The following is an 18,452-nucleotide window of genomic DNA, read 5'->3' on the forward strand; positions in this document are numbered from 1 at the left end:
TATTTTATTGATTAGTAGATACTATCTAGTGTCTTTATATTAAATTAACTCTCTTAAAAAAATTTGAGAACCAAAAGGAATGATCTAAAGTGATTCAATATATTTTTTTAGAATTCTAGAATGCAAGAGTTTTGAAATGGAAAGGGCTTCGATATTTGAGTAGCTAAAAATTAGGCAGCAAGAGGTTCAATATTTATAAGGGGTACGAGAATGACAAGTGAATAACATATAATACCTTTTTAGCTGTGAATAACATACATACGATATTAATTGGTAATTAAAATAATTAGCTTATTTATAGCCTATAACTAAGTTAGAAAGGTAAGTTAAATTATAGTTTTTAGAAACTAGTGAAAGCTTCATGAGTTACAAAATTTGTTATTAATCGAACATGTTCACGTGACTAAGTATTGTTTCCTAAGAATATATCTCCAATGATCTTACATGCACACAAGTATTTTTTTTAATATGTCCAACAAAACTTATTTATATATTATGCCTACACATTTTTTTCTTTGTATTTTTTTAATTAACATAACACATAAATTTTGGTTAAAAACATAGAAAATGATCGATATAATATAGAAATTTTTGTGAGTCAATTTTTAAACATGTGATCATTTAAAAATACGTTGTTTACCAAAATTTATATGCTCGGTAATTTTGCTACACATGTATAAAAGAAGAAAAGGGAGTGAAGAGTCTATGTTACGAGTATATTGTGCTTTAAACATTTATGTGATGTGTACTAAAATTTTGTATTATGTACGAAAATTGATGTACTAAATTATTTTTCTTTGTTGTGATAATGATGATAACTAAGGAGGAGAAAGGTAAAAGAAAAAGAAAAAAATTAAATAAAAAAAGAGACGATTTAATTGGACTTTTCAAAATTATTTAGCCTCCTAGTATTTCTAATATAGATATCCACAACATTATTCTAATTTAAAGACTTTAATTTCTAATAGTGAGAAGTGGTTGATCATAACCTTAATTTATTATTTCTCATCTTAATATGTGGATTTTAATGTTTTCCACTAAAATTTATTGAATTTGGTTGAATAATAACTCTTTAATAGATAAAAATTATAAAATTATTTTGCATATTAAAATTAAATTCTGAAACTTTATTTATATTTAATGACTATTATTTTATTAAATCCTAACTGAAATAGTATTTAATTTATTTTTATTAAGATCTAATTAGTAAGTAATCTTCATTTTTGTTTTTTATTTATAAAATAATAGTAGTGAGACTATCATATATAAATAAAATATTAAATAGATAGTATGATTATACTTATTTATTTTTATATATATAATAATAAAATAAATTTTTTCAACAATATATAATCTTTCACAATAATTATTCAAAAGAACACGAGCTATATTTGCATCCATGTTAAATCTCCTTAATCAAATTTTGCTTACTGATCATGATTATGGATCCCCTTCAACTAAATGCCTTATTTAGTTCTTCTACATTGGACTAACCCTTAGATAGGATTTGCAAAGGTTAAAATTTTGGAATATTTTATATAATTCATTTTATATGTATTAAAATTTAGAAAAATAACAAAAATTTTATTTTTAAGCAGTTGATAGTAGTTAAATTTTTATTTTTAAAAAATTTAAATTTATAACTGAAAATTTAAAATTAAAAATATTGATATTAATAAAAAAATTAATTTTTAATTGAATTTTAAAATTTATTTTCTATTTAGTATTTTCAAAAGGAAAACTTTATTAATGAATTTGCAATATACATGAGATAAAATTTTAACTTCTAATATTTATTTAAACAAACAAAAAAACTAATCACTAGATATCAATCTAGCCAAGTTGGTTATTGATCTATTTATATTATCTTACTTTATATATAAAAATATCTATATATTCAATCCTATATATGATGACAAATGCAGATAAATGAGAATCGCAAGTACTTTGCTGATGAAATTCACATGTGTATGTTGGACCTTACTGCGTGCTACTACTTGTCACTTGATAGGACCCCATTACTCTAGTCATCATATTCCCCAACCTCAATCCTTGTCGGCCATTCGTGCCCATGGATTCTGTCTCTTATTTGTAGTAGATCATGTTTATGCACCAACTGTGATTGGAAAACAACTAGCTTGCTTATTTGGGGCTCTTTAGTTTTGCTTTTACCTTGCTGCATTCTCCAACCTCTCCCCATCATGCAAGAAGAATAATGTCCAATAATTCATACATATCTACTTAGAATGAAGAAATTACGTACAGAGTACATACCTACATACATAAATGCTTACCATAATGTTATCTAATAGGAAAGGAATCAGATAATGTGTCATTGGAAGTAAAAGCATAATTTTTCAAAACAAATTTTTTTTTTATATTTTTACTTATTTGGAATTTTATTGTGGATAAAATTTTCTACATTAGGGAACTTTATAATGGGTTCCGATCTGGCCTATGGCTCAAGCATGAACTGTGCAGGCACAAAGTTAAGGACTGTGGAATAATTTATAGCACGAGCTATAGAGAACTCATAATATAGTAGTGGGATAATAGTCTTTAATATGTCTCCTAAAGATTAAAAATGATATCTACACTCCACTTGAATAAAACATTTGAAATATACAGCTAGATTAAAAAGATAAACAGAGAAAGAATATTAGTGAATTTTGTGGCTTTGTGAATAGGATAGTTAGATATAATAAGTACTTAATATGAGTTTAAATAGCATTATTATTAGGTAACTACTTCCATAAAGATGTCAAAAATATCTTCTCATGATGATCTTTATTTAAAAAGTATAACTTATTTATTCTGCAACACTTTAAATAAAGGTAACACTTTTATTTCAAATAAAATCAAACTCTACAATTTATCATCTAACGATTAAAATGATATATCTTCACATAATGACAATTATTAAATCTTCATTGGAGTAGCCATCTTATTATTATTATTATTGGTGTTTCTTAAGTGCACAATTTTAGAAGAAGCAGTAAGGTGACATGGAACCAAAGTGCACAGTGGTTGGGTTGCATGTACAGCAACTCTAATCTTTCTGGAATCACTAATATGTGGTGATATTTTGTTACTCCGTGTGTTCCCCTAAGTTTCTTGTTTGCTCATAAGTAGAAGTCCTATCTCTTCTAGGAGTACATGAAAATAAACGTATTCTATCGGTATGACATGTCATAACATAGGCTTAAATTCAGATCATAAATAGGTTTAAATTCAGGTTATTTCAAGAGTGTTTATTTTAAAATATATATATATATATATATATATATATATATATATAAATAAAAGTATAATAAACACATAGTTTAATGACAATTGTCATGTGGATTATATAATTCATATTAAAAAATATTTTTATTTTTAAAAATATATTATATATTTTTTAATATCAAAATAAATTTTAAATTAATTTTAACTTACTAAAATATCTTTTTGATTAATTTTTTAAAAGAGTTTAAAAAATTTTTAAATATTCTTTAAAAAAATATTAAAAGATTAATATTAAAAAGGCTAAAATATCTTTTTTATGTTTAAAGTTGTTCAATTATATTACAAACCAAAATTTAAATTTTTTTAAAATAACTAAAATATCCTAAGTTCACTTAAAAAAACTAATTTTTTTTAGCTTTAATTTTAAAAGACTAAAGTATCCTTTAAAAATAATTTTAAATTACTAAAAACTCCTTAATAGAATTAATTAAATTTGTTTAATTGTGTTAAACTAAAGTATCCTTTAAAAATAATTTTAAGTTACAATTTTTTTGTTAGAAAGAAAAAAAAAATAGCAAAATAGAAGAGAATAATTACGATTACGTCAGCTTGAAAACTACAATACCTTTCATTGTGCTTCTGAAAAAATAAGTAATGATGATTGTAGTGGGTAAACCTTACATAGACTTTCTAACACGATACTTTGTCCTAGACTTCATGCTTCACTGGCCCCTCCTATGCAGTTCACTTCTTATGCCATTTGTATTCCAATTGCAAATAAGATTAACCCTTGGTAATTCTCTTTTAGTTTCTATTCAACAATATTTGAGTAATTTCCTTTGATAATATCTAAGTAATTTTCATTCGATCAATATATGACGCATTGCAATTCATAATTAGTTATTCTTATACTTGATAATAATTGTATTGTCAATTTATAAAATAATTTTTTTTAGATTTTTCTCACAAATATATTCATTGTTTCTGTTTTTTTTTTTATTATTGTCTAAGATAAAACTTTTTAAACTTCTCTTTCAAGTGTGTTTATGACTAAGCTACTTAATTATTAATTTTTAGTTTAAGTTTATTTGTTATTTAAAATACTCTAACTTTAAGGTTTAAGTTGATTGTTTAAGATACTCTAATTTATCTATAATAAATTTATCAAACTTTTATTATTATAATACTCATCGAATACATTTTACCCACTTTGATAAATTTATTATTTTATATGTTATTATCTTTAACCCACATTCTATCTTAAATTTAAATTGATACCATATAAATTATATAATTTATTATAATAAATTAATATAATATAAATTGTAAATAAAATTTTTTATTTTTTATTTAATAAAAATTCCTCATTTTTATACCATAAAAATAATATATTCTTAATTTACTTTTAGTTATATATTTTTTTTAGTAAAATTTCGATGATTAGTGATTGACTGTAATTCTTTGTTTGATTAATTGAAAATGATATAATTTTTATAAAACATTTAGGAGGTTAAATAAAATATAACTTTGTTAAGATTTTATGGTTAAAATTTTGTGAGGATATTATTGTTGTTGGTCATGTCTAAAGTTCTACTCCTAAATTATAATTGTTCTTATTAGTAAATGATAATTTATAGACTTATTTTTTCCATAAATCATTTTAACTGTTTGTTGATTTACCTTTTTACACATAAATCGTGATAAGTCTCTGTGTTTTATCTATTCTCACATTGTCTTACCCAAGTGTGTTTTTAGAAAAAAATGTTACTCTCTTAACCTTGGGATTTATGTTGATCTCTGAACACTTACTACTCTAAGATGATTTATATTTATTTTGTGAAATAATTTTCCAGTATAAATTGCCATATGGTGTAATATTTTACTAATTAACCTCAAAACACGATTTATACAACAGTTCTGGTAGAGAATCAATTAGGAGTAAAGCCAACTCTAGTTAATTAGTTGTAAAATAAATTCGTTATAAAAAACAAATTTTCACTCATTTTTTGAATTTTAAAATTAAAAATAAAAATGAGTTGACTTAGTTAGTTTATATTGTAGTTGGTTTTCTAGATTTTTTTTGTTATATAAATATAAAAACTAGAAATTTATGTATTAAAATTTTATTTAGGAAATTCATGTAATTTAATTTTGTTTTTTATTTTATTTAAGTTAAAAAACTCTTTTGCAATTTTTGCAATAAGCTGTGTGTAAAGGAAAATAGATGGCTCAGGTATGGAACACTGTTTTTTTCAACTTAACTGTAAATAATTACAGATTTGATTTTTTTTCCTCTATTTTTTAAATAGTTTTGAACCATTAAGTAATTTGTCCTTTTTTATGACTAGCTACAAAATCAATGTAGTTCCTAATAAATAATTATGTTTTACTTATAAAAGAATCATCTTTATCACAATGGTATAGATATTTTGTTTTATCACAATATTTTTTTAACTTCTTAGCAGAAATTTTATTCTTTTAAGATCTCAACATAAATAAGTAAGCCAAGCGTTTTATTTTGACTACCAAATATTAAGCCCAAGGATTTGTAACTTGTAAATTTCTGCATTTTGCTTGTAATGAGTCCTGCTTATTTTTTATTTTTTGTAAATCTCTCTCTCTCTCTCTCTCTCTCTCTCTCTCTCTATTCAGACCAAAGGAAAAAAAAAAGTCTCCATTGTTGAGAGCAAACAAGCAAATAGTCGGGGACAAGAAACCTATTGGTTTCAAGAGTTATGATGGATTGTATGAAAAGACTCCATAATCATCAAGATACACATGGTGTTCTACATCATGGACATATCGGGCCATTGCCACGTAGCTTTTAGTTTTGACGGATCGTATGAAAAGACTCCATAATCATCAAGTTACATGATGCTCTATATATCAGAGACATATAACTTTTGTGTCTAAGAAAGTCCATAATCAGTGGCAACCTAATACATACATGCATAATTGAAAAATAAATATGTACTTCAAACATTTAATTTCGACAATAATTTATCAAGAATAAACACCTGAATTTGGATATTTATTCTATTAAGTTATTTTTTTGAGATTATTTACTCTACTAGAATGTTGTCCCACTAAATAGAATCAACTAGATGTGAATCAAATCGCATCATTATATTTTATGATGTATCAATGATCTATCATGTTAGTCCCTACTCCCTACTCAATGCTCATTTCTCCTTCCTTCGCTAAACTTGTAATCCATGTACGTCGCATGCATAAACGGCATGGCCCACAATGCACTAACCCTCAGCTTTAAGTTAAGAAAGGCCCTATTGGTTGATTGGTCAGACTCAGACTCGCATTCATATTTTTTCCCTTTCGAGTTAAACTTTAAAATAGTCTTTGAGATTGATGTTGTATATTAAAATTGTCCATAAAATTTTAATTACACTAATTACGTCTCTGAATTTGACAAAAATATATCACATTAGTCTCTGACCTATTTTTCATTAACGATATGATGACATGACTTAATGACATAGACTGTTAGCGACATGTATCACTCCATAATTTGACCACGTGTAATAGTATGATGATATGTCGACCAATGACACGTGACATGCTGATGTAGATAGTTGTGCCACGTGTCACAATGCTATTTGGTCATGTCTCTGTTTGTGCCACGTATCGCAACAAAATTCTTCCAAGTGTCATCCATTATGTCATCATTGTAGATGCACCAAATTAGTCTCTCACTTTACATTAAGTGACTCATTTTAATCTCTGAAATTGAATGTCGTACACCAAACTAGTCGCTTCACTAGTTTTTTCTCTTTTTCTATAAATTCAAAATTCTCAATATATTTGAATTCATTAATTTTAATTCTATTTTTTCATATGTTATTTAAATGCAAGTGATTTTATAAAAACATTTTTTCTCTTGCGGGTTTCCTAACAGTCGTTTTGAAGTTGACGTGAAGACATTTCAAGCACTCCCACCTCTTTCGTCTAGATTGAAGAGGATGGAATAGTAGTGAGAATGTTTAAAGTGCTTTCAATCTAATCCATTTACACACAACGAAAACGTATATTTCATAAGAACTGAAAAAAATGTGTATTTTAATTCTTGATATTTTATTAAAAACGCATATTTTTTGATAAAAAAATGTGTCTACTCAATCATATAATTATTTTTTTATAATAACATACTTATATATTACAAAATTTACTAATGTTAAATTATTATAGAAAAAAATTATATAATTAAAAATAAAATCTTAAAATTTTTATAAAAGTACTTATATTTAAAAGATATGTGAAAAAATAGAATTGAAATTAGTGCATCCAAGATATTAAAAATTTTAAATTTTTTAAAAATGAGAAAAAAATTGGTGATAAAATGATTAATTTGGTGCATGACATTTAATTTTAGGGACTAAAATGAGTCACTTAATGTAAAGTGAAGGACTAATTTGATGCATCTACAATGATGACATAATGGATGATACGTGGACGAATATTATTGTAACACGTGACACATACAGACACGTAATTAAATAGCAATGTGATACGTGGCACAACCATTCACATCAGCATACCACGTGTCACTAGTCAACACATCATCATACCATTACACGTAGCCAAAGCATGGAGTGGCACGTATCACTAACATTCCACGTCATCACGTCGTTAATAAAAAATAGGTCAGAGACTAACGTAGTATACTTTTATTAATCTCAAAGAAACAGAAACATAATTAATACAATTAAAATTTTAAAAATAATTTTAGTGTACGATGCTAATTTCAAAAATTATTTTGGTGTTTAACCCTTTCTTTCTCATATATGTTTTCATCTCTTTTGACATCCTCTCCTTCTTATAAGACTTCTAAACTTTGCTATTTCATATATATATATAACCTAGTGAAGTCCCCGTGCCTTTCACGGGCGTGACATGCCAATAAGTTGAGGAAACTGGCACTTTTTAATTTATTAAATAATTAACGGATGAGTATTTTTAACAGAGTTATATTATGTATATACTAAAATCAACTACTAAAATTAGTCATCATATAAAATATATATTAGAATATAAATACATATTAAAAATGAATTAAACCACACATGTATTTATATACAAATATATTAGTGGTTGATTTTATTGATTGACTTTAGTGTACAAATAGTAATTTTGTTTTTAATATATACATATTTTTTAGCTAACATTCCGAAAGACTTTCTTGTATACGATATTTATTGTCGCGTGAGAAAGCTTGTACGCATTATTTTGAATTAAAACTCTTAGCTTTTTTTTTCGTTTTGACTGTTGACAATGCCATGAAAAATTTTCTATAAGTAAAAACTGACTTCAATAGATACAATTTCACTGTACTTAACGTTTGCTCTTGAGACTTATTAATAGTCATTGCAAAAGAAATAATTATAAAAAATGGTCTCCACTGAAACCTAAACAATAGAGCCTAGTTGTTAAAAATCATGTTCATGCGTGGGATCAACACCACACGTCCTTCCTTATCTCCAGTCAATGTCATACACTCAATAATGTGATTACCCAGTCTTTTTATTTATAACCTTGTTTTATTAAATAGGCCACTTGATTGATCAATATTACGCAGAAACATAATAGGCACACCTTCTTTCAAAGTGAGTTGGTGTAGAGGAAGTCCGGAATAATTAATTATATTTAGGACATCAGGGGTTATTGTTTCTAACTCAGATTTCATATTTCTTTCCTCAATGCACAACGTGTCAGAGCTAAGATGTCATTTCCTCCCCCTTTTAGTTGTTGCATTATGTATGTATTGACCTCGTTCACAACTTCCAACATAGGTGCAAGAATTAACCTTTTTCTTGAAGTATATCACATCGTTAATCTTGGTCAATAAATCTGGGTACACAAATGTCACTAACACATGAAATGCATTTGTATTATCGTCGATTAATACATTTTTGGGAATCTCTACTTCCAACTCGCCATCAATCGAGTCCCTGTCATACCATCATCAATATGCAATAGCCATTCTGCAAAAGCCTTAATATTGTGTTTTTCTGATACATCAGTTCCAATTATTAGTCGCATGTTTTCAGTAAGAATAAGAACTTGGCAGTACTGGCACAAATGGGAAGAGTTGATTGAAGCATGCACAATGTCTTGTCGTGATCCCATGGGAATTACAAGTAGCATCTATCTAAAGTCTCTCCTGACACAATCACTTTTCCTGCAAACAGTAACTATGGGTTATAGTAAGGCTCAAACCTAAGTATGTCGCACAAGCATTTGTCAAGTGATTCATAACAGAGTTTGTTTAGTATTGGCGCCTCATCTTATATGATCAATTCGGCCTTGCATTCCAACCTTGCCAAAGAATTCCCTTGTTTAATGTAGCATATGGAGTCCTCGTTTATATCTAGAGGTACTTTAAACCTTGAATGGGCGGTACGCCCGTTGGGAATGAGAAGAGAAGCAACACCACTCGATGCAACATTCAGCACGATCTGACCTTTGCTCCGGACACTACAAGAAAGTCGTCGTATACCGCTGGATTTAATGGCGAATTTACCCAAAAAAATCGTCGGTAACCTGTTTACCATTAGATTTAGTGACGAAATAAATCTGACGGTATAAACCTTGCCGGTAATTATATAACGGCTGATTTTTTTGTCCGTCACTAATTACCGACAGATTTAGCGGCAGATATAAACTTTTAATTCGCGAAATTCTGAAGCTTATTATCGTCGGATTTTTTTCCCGATCAATCCAACGGTAAATATATAATTATTTGAAAATTTCTTATATATAATTTTAAATTTCTTTAAAAATTATTTGAAAATTCAATATATAATTTTAAATATTTAAATTTAATCATTTATAGACTAACAAAATTCAAAGTTTTACAATTTCTTATAATAATTTGTCTATAACTCAGATAAGTTCAAAAAGAATATTATTCATTCAAAAAGAAATAATAATAAAAAAATACACACAACACTTGAATTCTTGAAAGACTAAAACCAGCACATCAAGACTAAAAAACCCAGAAGATCACAATATTTATCAAATCTATGATTGCCATTTATCACCAAATAATGCTTAATTTAATGCAACAACAAATGCTAGTCTAGACTAAAAAAAATGTGTCATATATATATACGGGGGAGACTCACATAAACATTGCGAAAACAACTTTTTTTAAAGTTGTTGACGTGGCACTTTATGATTGGAAGTTTATAAAACCGGTTTATAAAATTTATTTTTAAACCAAATGCTTTAAATCCGGTTTGACCCAACTGGTTTAAATAAATCGATTCGAATATTTTCCTTTTTTGCCCTTTTCTTCAGTCCACCAAACTACGTCGTTTTATAATCCCTTCTCCTCCCTCAACGTCACTTTCACAGAAGCTCTCTCATCTCTCATATTTCATTGACCTAAGTTTTCTCCTTCTATCAGCATCATCCGACAAGCTCGTCGTCGGCCTCTCCAGGCTCCGATATCGCATGCCTTTCTTGCCGTCGTCGTCACTGGCGGCAGTAGCAGCAACTCCCAGACCCGTGTTTTGTCACTGCCTTGTAGTCAATCTCGCGCCGTCATTGCGCCCGTCGACGCCGAGATAGAAGCAGCAAGTCCCCAACTTCCTCCTCGCCTTCAGCAACTCCTCGGCCTCCTTCGCACAACCTGGTCCCAATCTGGTGAGTTTTCAACAAATTTTTCTCTTCGTCTGTTTTGTGTTTGGTTGCTGTGTTTGATTTTTTGTCAAAAATAATCACATTGAGTGAAGATCACCAATATGAGCACATGGGTATTCATAAAAAGATGAACTTTATCAATGATTGAAGCTAAAATTGGGGTTTTTTACTATTTTATTAATAATTGTATAATTGGGATCAAACAGAATTAAATGGGTTATGCTAAAAACTGGTAACTAAAATTGAAATTGATTTTGAAATAAGAAGTTCTGATGAAAGGGAAACAGTAATATAAAAAAATATAATTGCCATCCTTCAATTTTCTGTCAAAAGCAGTGTATAAATGAAGTATGAATATGAATAGCTTCTGAGTGTGTACATATGTACAGAAAAAAGGAAAGTTATACTAATAAAAGGGTTTATTTAGGTTCCTTAAAACCAAAAAATAAATTAATAATATCAAGGGTTAAGCTCAATTGCATTGTGTGCTAACAAAACTTATACGTTGATAGAAAAGTTTATTATCCTTTAAAGCTTTACAATTACTCTTAAGATTATCCATTAACAATAACAATTAAGCATTGACCTGCATGTCTGATCACAAACTGAAAAAATAAGTATAGAGTATAACATTGTTGTGGACACAGTTACACATACCTTAGAACTCAAAAGGGTAGATAGATGAGTCAAGAAAGAAACCAACATGTTTGGGTTTAGTGCTTGCCATGTTTGGTTGACCAATTTCATTTTTCTTAATTAAATAAAACTGTAAATGACATTGGACGTGTTAGTGTTTACTTTTGAAGAAATGATAATTCTGCAATTAAATTAGTGCCTAAGCTTGACTTTTTTGTTAATTTAGTGTGCAACCATCTAATTTAAGCTGGTATTTTAAAGTGATAGTGCAAATAACTCTTCATTTATTTATAATCATATAATTAAGGGTACATCAAGTTTACAACTTAGCAATAATAATATACATAATTCTCTAGTGGCAGGATGAAGAACAATAATACTCAGTCTCACGCAACACTTGAATGAAAAAATATAAACATGTCATAAATGATTACTTAGATGTTTGTTTGGTTTGAGAAACCTTGGTAAGGGTATGCAAAACTTAGACGGAGTTGAAATTTAACCTAAATTTAAAGTATATTTTGTTGATTAGGACTAGTCATTTTTTCGGCATTTATTTTGTATTTGAATTAGGATTATGCTCTGAATCAAATTATTTGAAATATATTGGATAGAATACTAGAGTTGAATTTGAATCTATTAAATATACTGAGGTCTGCAAAATACAATTCTAAGGTATCATGAAGAAGTAGAAAATTATATGTGTATCTCCTACTTATAACTGTTCTTGTTTAGGGGGTAAAATTTTCACTTTTTACATATATAGAATTAGAAAGAAAACGAGTCTGGGTGCAATGGATGTTGATTCGGAACCACTCAATTCACAAGAGAACGTTGAAGATTGCTTGATGACTGGTGTGGAAGAGAATGTAGATTGCACTTGTGATTGCGGTGGCAGCAGTAGCAAGTGTGTTGTTGTGACGGCCGATGATATTATAAACCAGACATTTAAAACATCGGATGCAGCTTATAACTTGTATGTGCGTTATGCAAGGTGTGTCGGGTTCAGAGTTCGCAAGGGTGATACAGCATGTGGAAAAGATGGAACACAACGCAGAAGGCGATTTTTTTGCAACAAGGAAGGAAAAAGAGCCAATAAATACATCTCTAATTTGAACAGGAAGAGGGAGCATAAAGCGCTGACTCGTACGGGTTGTGAAGCCATGCTTGCGGTGTACTTTGACACCAAAACTTCAGCTTGGAGAGTTAAAAAATTAGTTGAGAAGCACAACCACGATCTTGTCCCCCAATGCTTGGTACACCTAATTCCAAACCACCGTGGGATGAATGAGGCTCAAAAAGCTCAGGCAAACACCATGCACGATAATGGTCTTTCAAGCTCTAAGATAATGGGACTAATGGTAGGCCAAGCCGGGGGTTATGCTAATGTCGGGTTCACAAAGAAGGATCTGGATAACCACATTGAAAGAACTCGTCGTGCAAAGCTCATTGGTGGGGATTCTAATGCAACCATTAGCTATCTACTTGGAAAAGCCGATGTTGACCCCATGGCCATGGCAAGGTACAGTGCTATTGATGAAAGTCGGCTGGCGAATCTATTTTGGGCAGATGGCATTTGTAGGGCAGATTATCAGTGCTTTGGAGATGTGCTTGCATTTGATACAACCTATCAGAAAAATAAGTACAGAAGACCGTTGGTTATCTTCTCGGGTTGTAACCATCACCGTCAAACATGCATATTTGGCTTTGCCTTGATAGAGAACGAACAAACGGCAACATATACGTGGTTGTTGCAAAACTTTCTAGATGTCATGCTGAACAAGACTCCTAGTGTTGTGGTCACAGATGGTGATGAGGCAATGAAGGCAGCAATTCAAGAAATCTTCCCAAATGCAACTCACCGATTATGTGGTTGGCACATTCAGAGAAATGTAACGGCAAACATAAAAAGCAAAGATTTTTCCGATGACTTCAGAAGATGTTTGTATGCTCCATGGCATCCGAATGAATTTGAAGAATATTGGGAGAATATGATAAAAAAATATGGGTTGGAGGAAAATGAATGGGTACTAAATGAGTATCAAAAGAGGAAAAGCTGAGCAAGTGCTTACTTGCGAGATAAATTCTGTGCTGGATTTAGAACAACATCAAGGTGTGAAGGGATAAACAACTTCATCAAGAGGTTTATTGGCATTCGTCAAAGTCTTTTAGAGCTAGTCCAGAATCTTGAATATGCTCTTAGGGATTATAGACACAACGAATTAGTTTCTCAATTTAAGACGGTGTACGGAGAGCCTGTGTTAACAACTCGCTTAGCTGCATTGGAGCTTTGTGCTGCAAATTTTTACACACGGGAGATGTTTGGCAAAGTAAAAACAGAGATTGAAGGATTGGTTGCATTAGATGTTATAAATGAGGAAAATATATCAACTACTGTTATTTTAAAAGTTAAGGAGTATGACAGAGGGCAACATATATACACCGTACTTTATGAGCGCAACACCGAGAATATGGAGTGTGAATGTAGTAGGTGGAGTAGTGAAGGCATTCCCTGTAGCCACATGTTTTGTGCCATGAAAAGGGTAGGTTTACAGAAGTTGCTAGAAAGTCTTCTTTTGAGAAGATGGTCCAAGGATGCTAAAAAGTATCTGGATGAAAGTTCAGTTGGAAGCACTGTGCAAGATGGAGAAAGAGATTTTTTAATGCGCTATGGTGCATTGTCAGTGGCAGCTACGTGGATGGTATTCTTAGGAGCTCAAGATGGTCCTTCTTTCCATGACACTATGAATGAAGTCTCTCGTTTGACCAAAACACTAGAGCAAAAGTCGTGCTTGAAAAGAGGAACAAGAGATTCTTCCATGTCGAACTTTGTTGGTGACCCTTCAGTTGTCAAGACAAAAGGTGCACCAAAGGGAAAAAAAGAGAGAGAAAAACGGAGGTGCACTAAATGCAACAATACTGGTCATGTAAAGAAGAATTGTCTTGTGAAGAATGAGGGTGACAATTTGGATGATAAGATTGGTGGTGGCACACAGGCTAGCTTTGGTGCAGAAGAGGTCAGTCAAATTCAAAATGGCATTATGCTTTACTTGAATTAAAATAACCTGTTAAATTTTCTGTTGTAGTTATACTTGATAGCAAGTTTGACTTTATGCCTTCTTTTGTCACAAGAGCTTCCCAAAGACCCTATGGCTTCTCAAGGGACGCAAGCTAGCTTCGGTACAGAAGATGTTAGTAAGATACAATATTACACTAGTGGTTACACGAATTAAAATAAACTGGTAAATTCTATGCTGTAGTTATACTTGATAGAAATTTTGATTGCATGTATCATTTTTGCTTAGGAGCTTCTCAAGGACCCTATGACTTCTCAAGATACATCAGCAGTGCCAAATACAGAAGTAAATGCATCTGTGCAGTTAGGGTTTGGGCTAGGTGACTCAGAATTGATTAATAGCCATGGGGCTCCCATCCCACCATATGGAAGTAATCAGTGGCTATTACAGGTATCAATAATAAGAGATGAATTATTGCATTGTTATAACTTAGTGATTAGTAAATTTTAAACTATTTGATATCCATTATGATTCGTTGAATTCCTTTCTTTTTCTGTCAAATTTGTTTGTGCTGTGGAGAACAGGTTGTACAACAAGGACAATATCCGAAGTTCAATGGGATGCAGTAGTGCATTGAGGTTGATATATGATGGGACTGCTAGACTATGTATCAAAGAAAAACCAGTAGCAATTTAATGTTTGGTTGTACTCCATGAGAATTTTTTATTTCTTAAATCATTGTTTGAGCATTTTAGGCAATTTAATACCTTCTGAAATAGGTGTAGTAACAGATTGTTAAACTGATTTATTTTCTTTTTTACTCTCCAATTGTCATGACAGGTTTATTGTCTTAGTTGGCTATGAATATTTCAATAACAGATTAAATATGCAAATATTTTCTTGTGTTTTACATCAGGCCTCATTAGTTTTGATAATAAAATTTGAATATCCTCAATCCAAATCCGTATCATGGCTTGTAATTAAAAGCCAGACGTAATGGATAATTCAATCTGGATATAGTGATTAGCACTTGCTGGATGAAACAGCATTATGTGGTTTATTTATATAGGTGGTGTGACTCTATCAATGCTTATGCTAATTTATTTAAGGCTATTTCTTCTTGTATTTTGTTTCTCATTTCTACATTTTATAAATTGGTGTCCTTTCTTGTCTGTATATTCTAGGCCAAAATTGTTTGCTTTTTGTCTAAAAAAGATTGGTTTTTGTTCCTTATATTCTTCCTCCTTGCTATAGAATGAGAAAACTTGGACACTATCACAAGTGTGTTGCCTTGCTCTTTATTTTGATATTCTATTCTATGAAGATTTTCTGTTCTGTGAAAGAAAATGCATAGAAATTTAGTTGTTAACCCTTTTGAAAATTGGAGCCTCTTGTGTTCTCTGCTTTTTCTACTTAAGTTTAGTTTTCCAATGCATATTTTATGGATTAAATTAATGTCAGGAGCCTCAGAGTTTGATGTTGTCAATGTGATTCTTGAGGAGGGACCAATCATCCTACATATTTTTAGTATATTCTATCACTTGGTTTCACATGTTATTAAATTCCATGTGGAGAGAAGCTTTCATGAAGGCATATAAGGCCATGGACAAAGAGCTGAGGTCTCATCCGAATATGGATTGTTTCTGTAGTGGGAGCACGGCTGTAACCATAGTGAAGCAGGTAGCGGCACATTGAGTAGTGCATTCAATTGCTGCATATACTTCATTGCTTCTTTTCACTGACATTTTTATGTTGTTCACTTTTCAGGGATCAATTCTGTTCATGAGTAACATAGGGGATTCCCGAGCAATCATGGGATCCAAGGACAGCAATGACTCCATGGTGGCAATTCAGTTGACAATTGATTTGAAACCTGATTTGCCAAGTTAGTTTTGTCATCATTGTTCATCCTTTCTCAGTTCAGTCTATGTTTTTGCTTTGAGATAGCTTATCTGAATTTTTTACAGGGGAAGCTGAAAGAATCAAAAGGTGCAAGGGCAGGGTATTTGCCTTGCAAGATGAACCAGAAGTTCAAAGGGTGTGGTTACTTTTTGATGATACACCTCGGATGGAGTAAGACTTTCGAAAATATATCTGCTTTTATTTGTTCTTGTGGTCTCAGTTGCCACAGTAATGTTACAATTATCGCTAAAGTCTCTCAGCATAGAGCATTTACAGCATTTTCTGTTTCCTAGATACATAGTTTTTTCTTGTTTTGTAGTTTTGGTCCATGTGAAAGTCATCAAATCAATTAACTTAGTTTAAGCTATGTATTACTTTCTGTAGGAAAATTTTGCTATGCATAATAGTTCTACCCATGTAAGCAAGAAAAGCATGTCATTCTCATCTATGTGTATGTTTACCTTTGTAAGTGAATAGACATATGATATGGTGAATTTGAATCCAACACTTGAAAATTTTTCACTAGTTCCTGTGTTTCTTTTTAGGCTACTTATGCTTAATATCCATCTTGGTATTTTGTGCCGGTCTGGGATGTGTTAAGCAATGAAGAGGTGGTTGAGATAGTATCCACGGCACCAACTCGAGCATCAGCAGCAAGGGTTCTGGTGGATTCTGTAGCCCGAGAGTGGAAGCTCAAGTATCCCACGTCAAATATTCAATACACGGGACATTGAAAATATTCAATACCATTTCTATGTGAATATTATTGAACTGTTATTAGGTACTGAATCTATTGAACATCAAATCAATTATTATCTTCTTCATTTCAGGCAATAGAGATGCTATCCAGTGCTCAAAGTTCAGTTCCAATAGTTTTCCTAGTTACAGATGGAACTGCTGAAGATGAGAGACAAATTTGTTCTATGGTAAAAAATCATATGGCAGATGGAGAGTCAATATGCCCCCGAATTTACACTTTTGGAATATGTCTCAGTTGAAATAATCTGTTAGGCTATGACATTCTTTTTGTCAAAAAAAAGGGTTAAATCGTCTTAAGTTCTTTTTATTCTTCATTGTATGTATTATCACACCTTATTCAACCCCATGTTCATTTTGCAACCATTATTTCTTGAGGATGCTAGCTGTGATTAGTAGGGGACTCTATGAGCTTGCTAAGCGCTCTGACCTCGTCTCTCGCTTTCCCCAGCTGAACCAACTCATCACTGCACTCACTTTTCCCGAGTGATTACTCATAACTACTCATAATGCTGCATTCCACCTCCTATTTAAATAAATAAATAAATGAGTGCTTTCCAGCTTTGTATTGAACTGAAGAATCTCTACTCTTTAATACTAAATTTACAAACGCTTCCTTCCTTGTATGATTGCACTATCTAATGAATGTTGTCTTTGATGCTTCATGGCTCTGTCTCTCAAGTGTTGGACTCGATTAAAAAAAATGAAGACTTGAAACCACGTTCTGAAGCTCGTTATTACTTATCAACCATCGCAAGCACTCAGTATCAATCAAATATAAAACGATGAAGTCAAAGAAGAAGGAAATATTTGACTGGAAAATGACTCTTTTGTATATTCATATTCTATTTTTGCTACGAGTGTAGAATTAACTTTCTATTGCATGTGTAATATATGGATATACATTGCCAGAACAACTAAAACTATACTATACAAAGAGAAATTTTATGTGCAATAAAATACAAGAACCATCATACAACAAAACTGGGATTTCATCAGCCATCGTTTCCGGAACAGCATATCTCTGAACAACATGTGAGGCAGCCGAAGCATCCTAGACCAATGCAAAGCTGTGTCAATGCAGTTGCAAACTGGTTGTTCATCCGCGAACAGCAATCGATGCATCACTTGCAACAGTAGTAACTGCACATCCTGCTACAGCAATTTGAGGCCGCCTCAAATATTTCAGCCCCTTCAAGTAGCTTGGATACAGCTCCTGGAGGAGTATTTTCAGCCGTTGTTTTCAAGTTGCCA

The 18,452-nt window shown here is 31.1% G+C and overlaps 1 protein-coding gene across 1 annotated transcript; it reads left to right on the top strand.

Annotated features, from left to right (window-relative positions):
- Positions 1–12,317: 12,317 nt before the first annotated feature.
- On the top strand, positions 12,318–14,756 carry LOC130945569 (protein FAR1-RELATED SEQUENCE 5-like). Its single transcript, XM_057874277.1, has 3 exons — positions 12,318–13,468; positions 13,625–14,540; positions 14,610–14,756. The coding sequence occupies exons 1-3, from the start codon at positions 12,318–12,320 to the stop codon at positions 14,754–14,756; spliced, it is 2,214 nt and encodes a 737-aa protein (XP_057730260.1).
- Positions 14,757–18,452: the final 3,696 nt, after the last annotated feature.

The sequence above is a fragment of the Arachis stenosperma genome, chromosome 8, assembly GCF_014773155.1.
Source record: "Arachis stenosperma cultivar V10309 chromosome 8, arast.V10309.gnm1.PFL2, whole genome shotgun sequence".
NCBI classification, from domain to species: Eukaryota; Viridiplantae; Streptophyta; class Magnoliopsida; order Fabales; family Fabaceae; genus Arachis; species Arachis stenosperma.

Excerpts from the sequence above, each read along its gene's own strand:
- LOC130945569 (XM_057874277.1), top strand. The coding sequence starts at position 12,318 with ATGGATGTTGATTCGGAACCACTCAATTCACAAGAGAACGTTGAAGAT. Across the intron at positions 13,469-13,624 it reads GATGACTTCAGAAGATGTTT|AACAACATCAAGGTGTGAAG; the intron begins GTATGCTCCATG and ends TGCTGGATTTAG. Across the intron at positions 14,541-14,609 it reads CTAGCTTTGGTGCAGAAGAG|TTATACTTGATAGCAAGTTT; the intron begins GTCAGTCAAATT and ends TTTCTGTTGTAG.